The 19,801-nt window shown below is 47.9% G+C and overlaps 1 protein-coding gene across 1 annotated transcript in view; it reads right to left on the bottom strand.

Annotated features, from left to right (window-relative positions):
• The window catches only part of INTS9 (integrator complex subunit 9), a 393,694-nt gene that overhangs the window by 209,600 nt on the left and 164,293 nt on the right, over nucleotides 1-19,801 (bottom strand). The window contains exon 4 of the mRNA XM_078649901.1: nucleotides 7,403-7,465. Within this exon, the coding sequence (XP_078506027.1) occupies nucleotides 7,403-7,465 (63 nt within the window). The remainder of the gene's footprint in view (nucleotides 1-7,402; nucleotides 7,466-19,801) is intronic.

The following is a 19,801-nucleotide window of genomic DNA, read 5'->3' as shown; positions in this document are numbered from 1 at the left end:
GTAGGAAAACCTATTTTTATATTTTAATATGTCACCCCTAATGTGTGCTTTTTAAGCCAGTGGCACTCTACATGTTTGAAATAGTGTGCCTTCACAGTGACTAAATACCCAAAAGCTATTTTCACTGTGTGGGTCAAACTAGAGTCTCTAATAACAGGATAGGTAAAAAAAAAGTATATTTTTGATACCTTTAACAGAAGATTCACTGTATACAAATGTACACTCTTGCCCGAGCCAAAACTAGCATATAAGCTCTTTTGCCACTCATCTGGCCTCCAGAGGTCTAATCCACATTCATGGCTGAAGGTAATGAATTTATTCTTTGGAGGACAATAGCCTAGTAAGGCAAGGGTGTAATCCACAATTGTTCACTTAACAGGGATTGGGGGCAGGAACAATTGGTATACCACAAGACAACCTTCACACATCCTCTTTTGAGTTGGAGATGCCACATGGAGCTGAAGGGATCAGCAGCCATTTATTCCCAGGTCCCTACTAAACTCTTTGGCTCCAGTCCCAGAAGGTGGAAAATAGTTTTTTGACCCTTTCAGGAGACCTCAATTAATTAGGAGAGTTGTTTAGGGAGAGCTACAGCCCCTTCTGATGAAAGAAGTGGTTTAGTAATTGTGGCTGTAGGGCTTCTGCAATTTTTTTTCTTACAGGAAATACAAGAGGAAGTGATGTAAAAGGAGGAGGGCATACTGGGAGGAAACAGAGAGGATTGGAAATATTCCCCAAAACTGGCTATTGCATAGGATAAGACTGGCACCTCAGCTTCAGTTCAGAACATTCATGGAGCTCATAAGACTGCATCTGAAGAAGGCGGCCCTTCTACAAACACTGGCAAAGTCAATAGGTCTCGTCTATGCAAGAGCTATTAGGTTTGCCAATGTATGTTAGCCATGCTGTACACCAGCCTGGCTGCTGTTCAGCATGGCTAAAAGTTAGTGGCGTAGAGGAGAGTGAAGTGGAGAGGAGTGTCACAAAGTGGAGTGGCATAGGGTGAAATAGAATGGAGTGGAGTGCAACAGACTGGAATGTTGTAGAGTAGAGTGGAATATAATGGAGTAGAGTGGTTCGGAGGGGTGAAGAGCAGTGGGGCATTGAGAGGAGGGGTGTAGAGTGGAGTAAAGTGGAATAGAGGGAGTTGTGTAGAAAGGAGTTGAGTGCCGAGTATTAGAATGGCGTAGAGTGGTATAGCGTGGGATAGAGTGTTGTAGAATGGAGTGGCGTAGACTGGAGTGGCATAGAGTGGAGTGGCATAGAGTGGAGTGGCATAGTGTAGAATGGAGTAAAGTGTGGTAGGATAGAGAAGCGTGGATTAGAGTGGTGTGGAGTGGAGTGGTATAGAGTGGAGTAAAGTATCGCAGAGTGGAGTGGAACACAGTGTCAAAGAGTGGAGTGTTGTAGAGTGGGGTGTCGTAGAGTGGCATAGAGTGTTGTAGAGTGGAGTGTCAAAGTGGAGGGGCACAGAGTGGCATAGATTTGAAGGGTATAGAGCGTTGTAGAGTGGAGTGGCATAGAGTGGAATGTTGTAGAGTGGAGTAAAGGGAACTGCGATGAGTAGAGTGTTGTACAATGACATTCAGTGGAACAGAGTCTTGTAGAGTGGATTAGAGTGGCACAGAGTAGAGGGCCGTAGAGTTGAGGGTCGTAGAGTAGAGCAAAGTGTCATAGAGAGGATTGTTGTAGAGGGGTGTAGAATGCAGTAGAGTGGAGGAGTGTAAAGCGGAGTAGAATGGAGTGGTGTAGAGTGGAGGGGCATGCAGTAGTGGGGCGAAGAGTGCAGGGGTGAAGAGTATCGTTGAGTGGAAAGGCAGAGTGGCACACAGTGGACTGGTGTAGAGTCGAGTAAAGCGGCATAGAGGAGTTGTGTAGAGACAAGTAGAGTGTCATAGATTGGAGTGGTGTGGATTGTCGTAGAGTGGAATAGAGTGGCATAAAGTGGAGTACAGTGTTATCGACTGGCGTAGCATAGAATGGAGTAAAGTGCCATAGAGCAGAGTGGAGTGGTGTGGAGAGGTGTGGTGTAGAGTGGTGTGGAGTGGCATAGAGTGGAGAAAAGTGTCGTAGAGTGGAGTGGCATAGAGTGGAGTGGAGTGGCATAGAGTGGAGTAGAGTGTCCTAGAGTGGAGTGGAACAATGTGTCAGAGTGGAGTGGCGTACAGGAGAGAGGAGTGGAGTGTCAGAGAGTGGAGTGGCACAGAGTGTTGTGTAGTGTCCCAGAGTGCACTGTCGTAAAGTGGAGTGTCGTAGAGTGGAGGGGTGCAGAGTGGAGGGGCGCAGAGTGGAGGGGCGCAGAGTGGAGGGGCGCAGAGTGCCATGCAGTGGAATGATGTAGAGTAGCAAGAGTGGAGTACAGTGTTGTGGAGCGTAGTAGAGCGGAGTGTCTTAGAGTGGCATAGAGAGTATTGCGTAGAGTGTCAGAGTGAAGATGCATAGAGTGGAGTAGCGCAGACTCTCGTTGAGAGGCATACAATGGAGCAGAGTCTCGTAGAGTGGATTACAGAGGCATAGAGTGGAGGGTCATAGAGTGGAAGGGTGTGGAGTGTCTTAGAGTGGGAAGACGTAGAGTGGAGTAAAGTGTCTTGAAGTGGATTGTCGTAGAGTGCAGTAGTCGTGGAGTGGCACAGAGTGGAGAGACGTGTCAAAGAGTGTTGAAGAGTGGAGTGGCTTGGAGTGGACTGCCATAGAGTGGAGTGGCATAGTGTGTAGTGGTGTAGATTGTAGCAAAGTGGCGTAGAAAGTCATAGACTGTCAAAGTGAAGTGGCGTAGGGTGGAGTGTCGCAGAGTGAAGCGGAGTATTGTGGAGTGCAGTGATGTAGAATGGAGTGGAACAGAGAGGAATAGAGTGGTCTAGAATGAGGTGGCAGAGTGGAGTACAGTGGACTAGAGTGTCATCGAGTGGAGTGTTGAAGAGTAGAGTGGCACAGAGTGGAGTAAAGTGGAGTGGCATAGAGTGGAGTATAGTGGAGTAGAGTGTCATGGAGTGTTGTAGAGTGGAGGGATGTAGAGTGAAGTAGAGTGGCACAGAGTGGAGTACAGTGGTGTGGAGTGGCATAGAGAGGAATGGCATAGAGTGGATTATGCAGGGTGTGGTAGCACACTGCAATTACAGACAACACATTTTCAATTAGATTTACACATACTGTTTTACTGCTGAATCTATACGGATGCAATAACAACAATTTATGGACAGAATGCAGAACAATGTCATACATTCATCCCAGTACCGAGATCTGGGCCTAAATCCATCGTATTTTTGCTCACCATGCCATTCCAGTTTGAAAACAGCCATATGCAAATCAGTCTTGACCCTGTGCCCCATGGGAACAGTCCAGCCCGAACTGCCAAGCCAGGTCCTCCCTGGACTGGAAACAAGCATCCTAGGACCAGATTTGGGCTTTCAGCCCTCATCAGCCAGGATAGCTTAATTCCAGTGGCATGGAGAGAACGGGACTCATGTCTGAGCATTCCCGTCCCACTCGGGGTGACAAATGCAAAAACAACAGTTGATGGAAAGAATGCAGAACAATGTCATACATTCACCCCAGTACAGAGATCTGGGCCTAAATCCATCGTTTTTTTGCTCACCATGCCATTCTAGTTTGAACGCAGCCATATGCAAATCAGTCTTGACCCTGTGCCCCATTGGAACAGTCTAGCCCAAACTGCCAAGCCAGGTCTTCCCTGGACTGGAAACAAGCACCCTAGGACCGGTTTCGGGCTTTCAGCCCTCATCAGCCAGGATAGCTTAATTCCAATGGCATGGAGAGCACGGGACTCACGTCTGAGCACACCCGTCCCACTCGGGGTGACAAATGCGAAACAACAGTTGATGGACAGAATGCAGAACAATGTCATACATTCCCCCCAGTACAGAGATCTGGGCATCGTAGAGTGGAGGGATGTAGAGTGAATGTAATGTAATGCGTTTTTATATAGCGCTACTATCGCCCTACGGGCATCCAGGCGCTCAGACAAAGATGTAACAGCTATAACTGTGGCTCAAGGTTGATAACGGATAGGCTAGCTCCTAGGAAACAGTAACGTCTTCAAGCCCTTTCTGAAGTCCAGCAGGCAGTCGGCTACTCTAAGATTCTGTGGCAGACCGTTCCATAGTTGTCCAGCTGCCACACTAAAGGCCCTGCCACCCATTCTGGACCGTTTAAATCTGGGAACCAAAATTAGGCCGTTGTTTGCGGACCGTAGATGTCTAGGGGGCTCATACCAATTAAATTTATTCTGCAGAGGTAGTGGTCCATGTCCATGAACCGCCCTAAAAACGATGCATAGTGACTTAAAGCTAATTTGTTCTTTTATTGGTAACCAATGGAGATCCCTCAGTGCCAAAGTTGTGGAGGAGCTCCATCGTCTATTCAAAGCCACCTTAGCTGCTGCCGAATGCACCCTTTGCAGCCCTTGAATAATATACTGAGGTGCCCCCAAATACAGAGTAATCCAACCTGCTTAACACTATACTCCTCACTACCATGGCTCGAGAGTCATCCGGTAGTAACGGGAGAGTCTTTCGCAGCATTCGGATTAGCGCAAAGCCGACTTGAATGGTTTTATTAGCTTGCGACACCATTTGAAGATTGGCGTCCATTTGCACTCCGAGGCTTCGTACGGTATTAGCCGGACTTAGAGAGTCTTCCTCTGGAGTGAGCCTGAACTCAGTCGTAGGGTACTTTGGAATTTTTGCAGCTGAACAGTACATCACCTCCGTTTTCCCCCCGTTGAGTTGAAGTGAGTTAGCCCTAAGCCAGCCAACCGTTTTCCTCATGCACTCCTGGAAAGCCTCTAGCGATGTCTCCTGCTTGCCCTCAGGGGGAGAAAATCAGTTGAGTATCATCCGCGTAATTTATGACGCTGATACCAAAGGACTTAATGATGGACAGCAGGGGTTTCAAATACACGTTAAATAGAATGGGACTAACTGATGATCCCGGTGGGACTCCATAATGGACGGGGGAAACCTCTGATGTAAACTGTCCTAGGGTCACCGTCTGTTGGCGATCCAGGAGGTAGGATTGCAACCATTCAAAAGCTCTTCCTCTCACTCCGTTGTTCCACAGTCTTTGCAGAGGCACGGTATGTCACAGTATCGAAAGCCGCCGACATATCTAGAAGGACGAGAATCGACGCGTCCCCTCTGTCGGCGCGCAGTTGAAGATCGTCCATCACTGTGGTCAATGCCGTTTCGGTACCATGCGCTGGTCGAAAACCAAACTGGAATGCGTCCAACAGCTGGTTATCCTCAAGATGTTTTGACAGTAGAGTGGCACAGAGTGGAGTACAGTGGAATGGAGTGGCATAGAGAGGAATGGCATAGAGTGGATTATGCAGGGTGTGGTAGCGCACTGCAATTGCAGACAACACATTTCCAATTAGATTTACACATACTGTTTTACTGCTAAAACTATACAGTGCACAAACAATAATGTTTGGAAATGGCATCACCTTGTGTATTGATTTGTTTTAATTATATTCAAATATTTGTTTCCACCACACTTCAAATAACACAATATGTGCTTCATTTGTGCTTTCCTAATTCTGATATATTCTGAAACATTTCCACAGTTCATTTACAAACATTCCGATTTTGCTGTGGGCTAAACAAAAACCCCTTCCTTTCCCACCCTCAATACCCAGCACGATTATCATAAAAATTCTCTCACTTTGAAGTTGGAGAAAGAAAAGTAAATAGGAAGCTCCCTTGACAACAGAGCCTTTGAATGCACAACAAATGTGACCAGATAAAAAAAATGTAAAGGCTTGTTTACAAAAAGCAAGCACTTGTGGAAGAATATAGTAAACAGGCTACTCTCCATGGCAGGGACAAAGACATGCATAACAGCTTAAAACAAATAAACCCAGTAAATAGAAAGCAAGCAAATATGACTTACAAAACACAAAGCCAATGGTAAGCAATGGGTGGAATGTATTCCTAGGGATGCTTTGAGAATGACCCCAAGAAGTCTTTTTGCAACCAGACAGCTCACCTGTCTGGTAGGCTTTGACCTAAAATGAAGACTCACAGGTTCCTGACTCCTGCTTGCATGCAAGGACTGGAACTGCTCTCCAAGGGTTTAGTGGCTAGCCTTCTCACAGAAGGACACAAAAAATAGACAGGATCATGACACAAAGACTGACTGGAGAGAGGCCTTTGCCCAGAAGCCTGTCTTGCAAAACAGAAGGCTGCAGGAGTGACCAGGAGGAACTTTCCCAACAGTTGAGAAAAAGTGTGACTTAGTAAACATTTCCACCTCCGGAGAACCAGGAAAAGGTGCCAAGACTTGCTCAGGGAGATTGAACCATATGCGGCCATGAAAACCAGTTTTGTCTCACTCTGAATATTTTCTCGCAGAGAAAACAAAATCAGTAATTCATCTCAGTAAAGTTATCTGGCCTAGTGGAGACCTGAATGGCTAATGCTTTCAATCTTGCCCCGCTGCAGGATTATGAGGCTTCAAAATCAAGCTTTGTCCCATTCAGAGCTCATCGTGCCAAAGCCCGCATCTTCAGCAGGAACTCAAAGTGACAAATCTGACTTGGAAGATCCCCTGCTGGCATAATCTTGGGCTGTGCCTTGCAAAAGGATCTCGACTTTCAAAAAGGTGAGTAAGCCACAAGGTAAAAACTTTGACTAGAGCAGCCCACTTTGTATATCAAGCCTCCCCTCCATTGCATTTGGCCTGAAATCACACTTAGTTCCCTGTCAACCACAATCTAATATTTTTAATGGCAGTATACTTTTTCAATGCGCTTTCTGCCTTAAAACTAAAAATTCACATCTTTAGTTTGCCTTACCTGTGTTTAATCATTTTAGTGTACTGTGCTTATTAAATTATTCTCTATTTTCTGAAGTGGTTTTGGTACTTTAAAATATGCCGTCTTCTTGACTTCATATTGTTAGTACTGCTTGAACTTAGCACGCATTTCCCTGGGATATTGTCTGCTGCTTTTACCACCTCTACCAGTGGTTGAGTTGAGTATCACTGATACTTGCGCTTTGACCTAACCATGGCGTGCTTATTAAGTATTATCTAAAATGTATTTATGAACCATTAATCAACATGAGCCACAGGAGTGATCATGGACATAGATAATTGTAACGAGAAGAGGGGCAACAAGAAAGATATTAAATAGGCTGATTTCAGCCAGAGGTTAATAGAACTCCACAAAAATAGGCACTGTTTTGGTTAGGCTCTTCAATTAAAAATGTAGGCTAGTTCTACTGTGATCATTGCATCAATTCTAAAAATTAGCTCAGTCTACTTTGAAACCAACGACGGGGCTGCCACTTTTCATTCATTAATAACATTGTGCCAAGAAGATGCACAATGTGTGTTTCTCCACTGTGTGCTTACATTTATTACCAAGTCAGCCATCACGTACCTCAGGCAGACAGAATTCCAGGACAGAGTCCACAAACACATGGCCAGCACATTCTTTCAGCTCCTAAAAAGAAAAGTGTGAACAAAAATTTAAATCGTAATGTATGATGCTAATATATTCTAATAACCCACACATATACTCCTGAAAGTATCAATCGTTTAAATCAAACATGGATGTCATTTTATATTATTTTGAGGCTTTCTGTAATGCTGAATATGGTTGCTAATTTTCATGACACGAGTCGGTCCAGAAATCATAGGGCCGCGCTTTACCATGCATATGTCCTTACAGCGGAACCTTGTTTTCAAACCTGGCATGCGGAAGCAGGACTTTGTGAGGCTAATACTGTAGGTGTGAATGATATCTGCTCCTCAAGGCCAGTCATTCAATACTTCCTGGGAGAGGGGTAAGGGGGCAGGGATGGATCCTGCCACCTGCACCTTACATATGTTTATGCTGAGAGTAACACATTTCTGTCACATGTTGGCTAGACCCGGGTTTTAGTAAACAGGAAATCTTGGCGCTCATGCACTATTAACGTTGTGTCAGTAACTTCACAGGGTAAAGAAGGTGCTGTCAGGGAGGGGAGACCCAAAAAAAACCTCAATCAGTGTAGTCAAGAACCACACAATCATATGTTAAAACAAGGCCCTGCGCACTCATAAAAAATAATACATCATGTAGACTAGTGTTCTGAAGTGCAAGAAAAAGTCCAACGTAGAAGTTAAATTTTGATTATTTTCTCTTTAATTGGTCATCTGGCAAATATTTACATACAGCCAGCCGACACGTGTTTCATTGCAGAACAGTTTGTCCTACAAATCTTCAGGGCTTCGTGGCTGAATACGAATTTGGTGAGCCCAAGTCCGGTGATAATTCCAACCCAGAAGGGTAACTACTCTCTGTGACCATCAGATGAGAAAAGGCATCTACAACCCCCGATAGGAAGATAAGTCACAAGTTGAGACGCCAGTAACAGAATAAAAGTCTAAAATATAATAATGAAGGTTTCAATTGTTGTGCCTTCCGTGTAAGGCAAGGCGAGAATTCGAAAACCGGCTCAATCCCGGTAGAGCATGGGTACGTGCTCAAAAAGGTTCATAAAGACGGCTAGGAGCCCTAGTCTGGCGTCTCGACGAAAAAAGATGGTCTTACACGGAAGGCACAACAATTGAAACCTTCATTATTATATTTTGGACTTTTGTAAATATTTTACGTTGCCTTTTCCACCGTCTTTCACAGGATGAGCTGTGGGCACAAGGCCTGAAGACTATTTTTTCTTTACCAAAGTATGAGTGCGTTATATGGAAGCCCGTAGCAAGCACCCACTGAAACTGACACTTGCCCATACTATGTACCATCAATATGCTAAACGAGTGGGTGGGACTCGCTAATGAAGATAGGAAGAAGTACTTCCTGAGCACAGTATCCTCAACATAGAGCTTCTAGCTAATTTACAGAAGAGGCTGATAGACCGCAAAAATAGATGGAGCATTGGCCGTTTTTCATCCAGTGGCATGAGAAAACACATACACGCATGCATGAATCCCATGTCTGGGGTATGTATGAAAGATACTCAGGAGAAGTTGGAATAACGAGTTAGTCACCTTAGGGACAGAGGCAGGGCTTGTGCTCCAACTGATCCCATTCCTCCCTACCTACCCAAGAGGAGAAGAAGAAAAGCTAGGATAAGAGGGAGAGCATGTTCCGCATGGCGGCCGATAGGGCTGGCTGTGCAGCCAAAAAATGGAGCAGCACTTGCAGGACTGCTGGCAACTGGAGGACAAGGAGGGAACACATAAGTGAAAGCTGCAATGAGATTTCCAGACAGCAAAACAATCAGGTCGGAGTTTGACTCCATTGCTGTGGATCGGTCTCAAGCAAGTGAACGCTCTGCCCCGGGAGTAAGGGACCTGCTAGCGCGACATTCTATGATCACCCCTGAAAGCTTGACACAAACTGCAGGGTGGCTGTCTAGATGGCCTTCCCCTTCTCACCTTCAAGTGATGCAGATGATGAAAGTTTGTCCTCTTCCAACATTCCCCTTCTGAGGGACTACCCAGCCGCTGGGGGAAGAGTTGTGGATCACATTCGTTGAACACATGACCATGAACAAATGAATGTGCATAAAGAAAAAATTCCCCAACATTCTGGAAAATCCAACTAAACTGCAAGAAGAATTGCGGAGTGTGTTTGAAGTGAACAGATCCAATTGGTCAGATCTGATTCAGTTATTGCGACCAATAGTGCCAAGTGAGGTGACAGAAAGACTGGTATGGAGCCATGGTGAGGTTGGTCCCTGGGAATGATGGGCAGTTGAATGTGGCGAAGGATCCACTGTTGAATGCGATTCCAGAGATATGCCAGGCGAAAAGTGACTGGCCTAAAATTTCCAATTATAAGCATAATAAGTGTTAAGGAACCAGATGATTATTTGAACAAACTTAAGGATGCGTTTGAAAGGTATTCAGGTATAGCAGGGTCAGCAGTGATGGCTCAAGAAGCTGTTAGTGACGCTTTTGTGCATGGATTGTTACAGAGTGTTAAAATTCAATTGACCACTATTGTATTGGATGGCAGACTGAGAAGTTAGCCGAGACAGGTGACCATTGCAAACCACTGTGTCTCTTCATAGGCGAAAAAGAAAGAGAATGCTGAATCAAAATTCAAGTTGCAAAACATACAGCGAGTGATTAAAGGGGCGGTACGAGGAGACTGACAAAGGGGGAAGGGCCAAGGAAGTCAGGAAGTTGGGAGGAAGCGAGGTGGGAGGACTAGAAGAGGAAATGGAAGTGGCAGAACAGAGGCCCCCGGGTTAGGAGGTTTATTTATTATTTATTTATTTATTTAGTGTTTTATAGAGCGCAAACCAGACCTGTGAGGGTATCAGAGCGCTTTACAGTAGTAACAGGTGGGATACAAGGACCTAGGGGGGGAAGAGAGCTGAAGGGAAAGGGACAGGTAGATACAGCATATGGTAAAACAAACCATCATAATATCCGGATACATTTTGGGGTAGGAGCAAATCGATACATTAAGCTAGAGAAGCAGTCTCAACACCCAGGAGGTTTGTTCGGAAGTGCCTTGGAGGTATCATAAGGAGAAAAGGCCCAGGGATAATGCCGTAACGATAGGTGAAGCCAGGTTACGGAGGTGATTGTAACGTGAGCGTTAGGAGAGGAACTTGCCCATTAAGGTTCTTGCTTTGCATGTGATCAGTTGGGGCACTGGAAGAGAGACTCACCCTAATACAGCCTCTATTGTGACAGGAATCCCTGGCCAACATGGGTATCATCAAATAGCTCAGAATCCTTATCCCAAATTGTAGGGTAGCCCAAGCGGTTCAGACTCGGTGATGTATATTGTGATGCCTCTGGATCGAAAGGCCCTTATGTGAATTGTAAAAAGAACAGATGGACGAAATGCTGAACTATGCAAACATTCACCCCCAGTCAACAGATCTGAGTTTAATCGAATGTCTTTTTGCCCACACCACCCCACTTTGGACCCAGTCATATGCAAAGCAGTCTTGACCTGGCTCCTCATGGGAACAGTCCAGCCCGCACTGCCAAGCCAGGTCCTGCCTGAACCGGAAACAAGCATCTTGGGACCGGTTTCGGGGTATCACCCCTCATCAGCCAGGCTAGCTTTAATCCAGTGGTGCAGTGAGCATGGGGCCCATGTCTGGGCATACCCTTCCCACTTAGTGCGAAAAAAGCAAAAAGAACAGATGATGAACGGAATGCTGAACAATGCAAACATTCACCCCCTGTTAACAGATCTGGGTTTGATCCATCGTTTTTTTCCCACTTCACCACCCCAGTTTGGACCCAGCCATATGCAAATCAGTCTTGACGCTGCTCCATATGAGAACAGTCCCGCCCAAACTACCAAGCCAGGTCCTCCCTGGAGCGGAAACAAGCATCCTGGGACCAGTTTCGGGGTATCACATTTCCTCATCAGCCAGGCTAGCTTGAATCCAGTGGCACAGTGAGCATGGGGCCCATGACTGGGCATACCCTTCCCTCTTAGTGCGACAAAAGCAAAAAGAACAGATGATGGACGGAATGTGTGGTTCCCGTGCTCACCATGCCCCTGGAGTCAAGCTAGTCTGGATGATGAGGGGTGATACCCCAACACCGGTCCCAGGAGGCTTGTTTCCGGTTCAGGGAGGATTTGGCCTGGCAGTACGGGCTGGACTGGTCCCTTGGGGAGCAGGGTTGACTGATTTGCATATGGCTGGGTCTAAACCGGAATGGCATGGTGTGCAAAAAACGATGGATTTAGGCCCAGATCTCTGCACTGGGGGCGAATGTGACATTATTCAGCATTCCGTCTATCGATTGTTCCTTTTGCACTTATGTGAATTGTGTCATCCTTGGTAAACACATCACTTGTCTTATTGATATGGGCACAAACCACTCACCTATCAAAACGTCTGAAATCCCTATCTTAGGTATGATCACATGCTCAGTCAGCATTTCCAACCATAAGTCCCCCACCATATCACTGATCGAATATCCAGTTCTGTAGGACCCATCAGTGATAAGTAAAGGCCTTTATAGACTAAACATGCACTTCCACAAGCGCCCAATGCCTCTCCCCAAGGGCGTACACTACCCTACACTAGGAGAGAGCTCTAATCAGCTGCCTGTTTGAAGAGACATGCAGCTCCCTAATAGAGGGCTATTGTCTTCTTAGCAGGTGGCCTGTGTATTGAAATGACCAATTATTGATTATCGCGCTTATTTAACATCCTAAATAACAAACTTTGAACTGACGTAGGCTTCACAGACCTTTCTTTAACTGAAGTTCACAGTCATGGTTTCATTGCCTAGAAAGAACTTAAGTTGAGGCGCCCGAATTACTCTTCTAATCACTGCATGCGTATTTTCTTCTGTACATATACTCCAAGAATATGACAGTGCTGTGAGCAGGCCTATAAATGACTGCATCTTGGACCTGTCAGTGATGAAAAGCTTACTTTTAAACTGGTCCCCATCAGGCCTCTTTACAGGCAAAAATAAGTTGATTTCTCAACAATGACTCTAAAAACCATGCGGTAATTCACCTGATCTGTGATGTTGTTCCTGTTTACATTTCGCGTTTTTCTTCATCTTGTATTCCCTAAAAATATTACTTTTTTCCAGATGTTGTATTTCTTTTTTTTTTTTCATGCAGCATATGACTGTTCTATAGCCCCTTTTGTGAATGGAGTCACCTCCAGGCTCCTGGCTCAGTTCAGGTTGTGGGTTAATGTTTAGGAAGAGTGAGGGCGGTGAAACTTAGGCTAAACGCACAGTGTCCGTCTGTGGGTCATAGAGGTGGTCAAAAGTCATGCACTTTTTAGAGAACCACCACAATTTTAATTCGACTTAAAGCACACAGCTTGATTTGGACACTGCTTGTGGCGGGATGTGAGATATTAATTTGCTAGCCATGGACCACAAGAAGTTTAATTTCTTAATGCTGTGAGTCTTATACCTGTGTCTAATTGTATTAATGCATTGGTGAACGATAGGAGGCATAGCCTGCTTAATGTAATGGAGTCATGCAACCCGTGAAGGGTTATTTGGGCTCAGATATTACATCATGCCTTCCCAAATACTGAGATATTTCATGTGATTTGTTTGCTCCCACATTTTAGCTCTTAAGCATTTGTCCAGATCTTTCTCTTTTTTTAGGTTGAGAAACTGTAAAGTGGCATATTGCCTCAGTAGCCCAGAGGATCCTACCATTTTCCCAACACCTGAAATGGGAGGGGTGTGCAGACCATGATGCATGTTCACCGGGCACTCCTTAAGAAGCCTGTGTGTGCAGGAACTGCGATTGCTCTCGAGAAAACCACAGTTGTTTTCCATCACAGAGTTTCTTGTAGTAGAATGAAATCTTGGGAGTGGCGGGACACAAATTTCCACTCCAACACCCTTCTTCACTTTGTTGGCCAACCTGTTTATGTTCCAGGACAGAATGGTCAACGGGGTTTCATCCCTCCTATACGGTGTCTGTAAGAAGTGCAGGTATGGTTAGCAACGTGTATTTAAGGCCCAGGCTGAGGAGGAGGCGCTTCACTGGTATGAATGGTTCTCTTTCTCCCTGGACTGTGCTGGTGTATTGTGGGTAAATATTCACAGAATTACCCTCGATAGTCCATGGCCCTTGTGTATGTGCCATCAGCAGGAAACAGACGCGATCTCTGAAGTGCAACAGTCTGGCTTGGATTGCGAGTGGGTGCGCTCCCAGAATTGGAGAGCGCCTCGGGATTCTGTGAGTGCACTCTACCATGTTTAGAGTAGATGCCTACCCGCCTAGTACCATATCAAGGATCCACTGTTCAACAAACAAATTAGAACACGACCCTTCAGCCATTTCGGGAACACCAATTATAAGCACAGAGTTGCGTCTGGAACGACACTCTGTGTTATCCAGATGCGCTGTTAGAGTCTTGACCTCTGTTTGAAGTTTGTGAAATTGGGCTGCATTGTCCTTCACTACCAGCACAGTCTGATCCAACGTTCCCTCTGTCTCAGTCACTTTCCCAATTATCTAAAAGAGGTTGCCTCCTCAAAAATACTTTTAGGTCCAGGAGCCAGGGGGGAAAAGCATAGAAAAAGTGCATAAACAAATGCTCCTGTCAGACCTATAACTATTTATCTAATGGCCAGCTATGGGTTCAAATCGGGGAGTCCCCAAAAATCAGTCTAACCATGCTCCAATGTGCAAAAATATATTACTTTTCATTAATCTTTTTCTTTTTTTTACATTTTTAATCATTATAGCATATCAAGTGTTACAAATATCAACACAAACATGATGAGCAATTCATTCATTATCATATGTAAATGGCATCTACAATTAATATTTACTGATCTCATTTCTCAGACCCTGACTTCGGACCACATGCGTCTTTGCTCTTGCTCAAATCTGGGGCGACTATACCCCTTAGAAGTATCAGCACACAAAAATTATAAAATTGGCACTTTTTATTATAAGAATGTTGGGTCATTAATGTTCTCCAACATTTGAATCACTAGAATAACTAACAACAACTGTGGTATTAATTTTGATTAAGAACTAAATTTGCTGTATTTTTACCAGCTACATCAGAAATTGATTTTGTACACTACGATTGTGAACGAATAAAAACACAAACAGCCTTGAAGAAGTTCCGTGGGGACGAAACACGCTGCGTCAGCTATGAATTTTGTATTGTGTTTTAAATGAACGAAGTCTGATGAAGAAGCATCATATAAAGGAATAAAAGAAAAATATTTTTTCATAAGAACTTGAAGACTCAATCTATTCTTTTGGGAGATTATTTCATGGACGACAATTATTAATCTGGATATTGTACTGTATCATTTGGTTATCACACATTGACTTTTAGGTATGTGCTGAGCTTTTCTGTACCTTGTGTTTTTGGCTATCCAAAATTGTGGGAACCAGGAGGGTCAAGTTCTCAGCTCCTTGCACTACCATTCCTGCCCAAACTTTCATATTTTTATACTTACTGGTGCAGGTCTTGAGTGCCCTGACCTTCTATCTCGTGCTTTAGGTAAAATGCTTGAGTAGACACATGAATCGGCTCCTGATCATTCAAACACAAAAAAAAAAGCAGAAGCCCCCCGTCAGATGTCCTCACATTAAACAACCTCACCTCTCATACCACACTCTCACAAACGAAATATGCTCAGCCATCTCAAGATTCTCACACATCAAAATACAAAGAGAACCCTAAATATTACTCTGGCATCCCCCAATAACAGGGATAGCAGACTGAGTAAATCAGCTTTCATCCGCTTTGGTGTTGTCTTATCGGGGTTCCCGGCAGGCTGGTTTACACACGTTTCGGTGGAAATAAATAGCTGCCACCTTTTATCAGGACCACTCTTTTGGACTAATTTCAGGTGAGTGGGGTAGGGGGAATCTTATCACAACCCTGTAATGGTCTGGATACATTTCTTATGCTGTCACAGGGGCAAATTGGTAAAAAGTCCGCATATATGGTGATACACGTCCTGTCACACAAACTGGTCTTGCTACAGTCTCGCTATTGGTACATCCTTGGCCATAACTTGTGAATGTCTACGGGCCTTCTCCAAGTAATTTAGGCCTGGTCTTATCCTCTGCAGGAAGTCTGAGGTCATGGCCATCTAGTTGCACTTAGTGTCCTCTGCTTAAAGATTTGTGGAGACTTGACACGCCATAGTTGCGTCTTGTATCTCGTATCGGTCGGAAGTGGCAGCCACTTTCCCAGACAGTTTTTTGCAGTCAGCGTGCAGTAGGCCCACATTTTGCGTTCCAACACCGCGTTACATTCTTTAATCGCTGCCAGGATCCGCTCTATGTGGGCTTCCAGGTCCCACTCCTCTGTATGGTATGTTGCCAGTCCGGTGTCTTGCCCAATTTTGCTTTGTTTGGGATGCACATTGTCGATGGCCCCCCAGGTTGCGCAGTATCCGTTGGGCAGTCTGCTCCCACTCTCAGACCGAGATGTCTGTGAATACCTGAGCTGTTCAGACTCAAATTAAGCCCTCCCCTGGTGGGGCATCCTCCCTGCCTTTGTCCTGAGCTCCTTCTGCATGCCGTTCAGTAGCCTTTTTCCTGTATGGGGTATTGCACCAGCAGTGCCTAGGAATGAGGGACCTCCCCTTTCGTCCCTACTGGTAGCGGTAGGCTCTCGCGTGACTGGCCACTTCTTCAAACAGGCTCTCCCCTCTAGCTCTCGGGGGCACCGCAGGGGCCTCTGCTAGTCTTCTATATCCGAGGGCATCACAACACTGGGCCACGCACCTCACCACCCCTCTATTCCGGGTTCGAACGTCATCATCTTGGCCACACTTCGGCTGCTGCCGGGCAACAACATCTGTGAGGGCGGCCTCTCCTAGCACCCCTTCGATATCATGTGGGTGGCACTGCCTCCAGGGAGCCCTTTGGGACCGGGGATTGATGTCTCTGCACCTCCCGCCTCCTACGGTGCAGGCCGTGCTGCTTGTCACGCGGGCAGCTGGTTTGTGCTCTGCGCTCCTGGAGAGGGCTCCTAGCTTGACCCCTCCATCAACCCATCGTCCGCAGTCTAGCGGGCTGCTCTTGCCCCCACATGCTCCGGGCAGGCAGGACGCTCCCCCACGCCACCACACAGCCCTCCTGTGTGCCCCGAGCTGCTGCCGCTCGATCTGATTGCGCCTGTGTGATAGCTTCTTCTGTAGTCGTGCCCCTCTGTGCCCCATTGCCGTGTGTTTCTTCCGATCGCCCCCACCTGCCAGGCTAGCATTGCTGGTGTTCTCACTGTGCTAGCATTGCTGTTTTCATACAATACTTCTTGTACCCCACTTTGCCCTCGGTTTTCCCCGCTCCACACTCCTTCCCGCCGATGTGTCCCCTGCGGCCCCGCCCCCCAGAGCTCCCATTTACCACCCCGCTCCCGCCTCCCAGCTGCTCCTCCCCCTCATATGGAGGCCGCGCAGTGACCGCGCAGCGGATGCGTCCAGGCAAGCCCGCCTGCGTCCGTCCGCACCCAGCGCCAGGACCCCTGGCCCCCGCATTCCCCACGACGCACACCACCGCTACGACTCCAGCACCCTCCACACACTCAACACCGAACGATAACGCACCTGCTGCCTGGCCACCCCGAAGCGCACCCAAGGACCTTTCTCCTGTCAGAGCTACAGCTTCACCAGCATCCAGCCCACCAACCCACCCACCGAAGAACCCAACTTCCTCAGATGCATCCTGCTCAACACCCGCTCCGCCCGCAAACACGCCATTGAACTCTGGGACCTACTCGACACCAACACCCCAGACGTCGCCTTCCTGACGGAGACCTGGCTGACCCCCACCTCGGCGCCCGACATCGCCATAGCCATCCCAGAAGGCTACAAGATAACCAGCAAGGACCGCTCCAACGGAGTAGGTGGAGGAATTGCCATCGTCCACAGAAACACCCTCAAAGTTTCAATAGATGCCGACGACACACCCAGCACCGCCGAACACCTGCACTTCAAGATCCACACCGACCCCAACCCCACCCTCAGAGGCACACTCATCTACAGACCCCCCCCGGACCCCGACCACAGTTCAGCGACTTCATCAGCACACACGCCCTCGCCTCCACGGACTACATCCTCCTCGGGGACCTGAACTTCCACATCGAGAACAACAACGACTCCAACACCTCCACCCTGATCGACAACCTCGGACTCAGACAACTCGTTACAACACCCACCCACTCCGCCGGCCACACGCTTGACCCCATCTTCTCAGCAAGCTCCCACGTCTCCTTCAACCGCACCACCGAGCTCCACTGGACCGACCACCGCTGCATCCACTTCACCTTCCGGAAACCCACCACCGCACCCAGATGATGCCCCGCCGCAGCTGGGGCAAAAACACCGAGGACCACCTAACCACCGCCCTCGCCCAGAGCCCACCCACAGACCCGACCGACCCCGACACCGCAGCTCGCAACCTCAGACAATGGATCGACGACTGCGCCAAAACCCTCGCCCCACTCAAGAAACCCTCCAACACCCAGACAGCAAGACCTCCAGGCCTCCAAGCGAACATGTTGAAAACTGGAAAAAAACTGGACCTGCGAGAAAACACCGGAAAGCTACACAGCCCACAGGAACGCCACCCGCCGACACCACCAACTCATCAGATCCACCATAAGGACCACCTTCAGAGACCGCATAGACAGCAATGCACACAACAGCATAGAGCGCTTCAACATCGTGAAGGAACTCTCCAACCCCAGCTCCAACACCAATGACATCCCATCATCACAAGACCTGTGCGACTCACTGACCACCTTCTTCTACCGCAAGATCGCAGACATCCACGACAGCTTTGACACCATCGGCACCCCCGCTCCCACGACCACCACCCGCACCAACCGCCTGCTCGCCTGGACCAACATCAATGACGACGACACCTTCAAGATTATGAACACCGTCCACTCCGGATCCCCAGAAGACCCCTGCCCACACCACATCTCCAACAAAGCTAGCAGCACCATCGCACCCCACCTCCGGAAAGCCATCAACAACTCCTTCGAAACAGCGACCTTCCTGGAGAGCTGGAAACATGCAGAGATCAACGCCCTACTCAAGAAACCCAAGGCGGACCCCAAGGACCAAAAGAACTTCCAACCCATCTCCCTGCTCCCGTTCCCGGCGAAGGTCATCGAAAAGGTGGTCAACAAACAACTGACCAGCTTCCTCGAAGAGAACAACATCCTGGACCCGTCCCAGTCCGGGTTCCGTAGCAACCACAGCACCGAAACTGCCCTCATCGCCGCCACCGATGACATCAGGATCCTGCTCGACAACGGAGAAACCGCGGCCCTCATCCTCCTGGACCTGTCAGCTGCCTTCGACACAGTCTGCCATCGCACACTAAAAGCACGCCTCCACAACGCCAGAATCCAAGAGAAGGCCCTGGACTGGACCACCTCCTTCCTCTCCGGGAGAACCCAGAGCGTCCTCCTCCCCCCCCCCTTCCGCTCCAAAGCCACCGAGATCATCTGCGGTGTACCCCAAGGGTCATCCCTCAGCCCAACGTTGTTCAACGTATACATGGCACCGCTCGCCCACATCGCCCGACGGCACGACCTAAACATCATCTCCTACGCTGACGACACCCAGCTGATCCTCTCACTCACCAAGTACCCCCGCACTGCCACAACCAACTTCCACGAAGGAATGAAGGCTGTTGCTGACTGGATGAGGAACAGCCATCTGAAACTGAACTCGGACAAGACAGAGGTCCTCATCCTCGGTTCCACCCCCTCAGCCTGGGACGACTCCTGGTGGCCGACGGCATTAAGAGCACCCCCCGAACCCACCGACCACGCACGTAACCTGGGGGTCATCGCCGACTCCACACTCTCCATGACGAAACAGGTCAACGCTGTCTCCTCCTCCGGCTTCAACACCCTCCGCATGCTTCGCAGGACCTTCAAGTGGATCCCCACCACAACCAGAAGGATGGTCACCCAGGCCCTTGTTAGCAGTAGACTGGACTACGGCAACGCACTCTACGCAGGAGCCCCGGCCAAACTCCTGAAACGGCTCCAACGCATCCAGAATGCCTCCGCACGCCTGATCCTCGACATCCCACGCCGCAGCCACATCAAACCACACCAGAGAGACCTGCACTGGCTCCCCATCAACAAGAGGATAACCTTCAAGCTCCTCACCCACGCACACAAGGCACTCCACGACACCGGACCAGCGTACCTCAACAGCCAACTCAGCCTCTACACCCCCTCTCGCCAGCTCCGCGCTCTCGCCACTGTCCCCCGCATCCGAAGAGTGACCGCCGGCAGCAGATCATTCTCCCACCTCGCCGCCAAGTCATGGAACACCCTCCCCATCCACCTACGGCAGACTGAAGACC

This window comes from Lissotriton helveticus, chromosome 6, assembly GCF_964261635.1.
Source record: "Lissotriton helveticus chromosome 6, aLisHel1.1, whole genome shotgun sequence".
In the NCBI taxonomy this organism is placed as follows: Eukaryota; Metazoa; Chordata; class Amphibia; order Caudata; family Salamandridae; genus Lissotriton; species Lissotriton helveticus.
The sequence above is the reverse complement of the archived record's forward strand: the minus strand, read 5'-3'. Positions and strand labels throughout refer to the sequence as shown.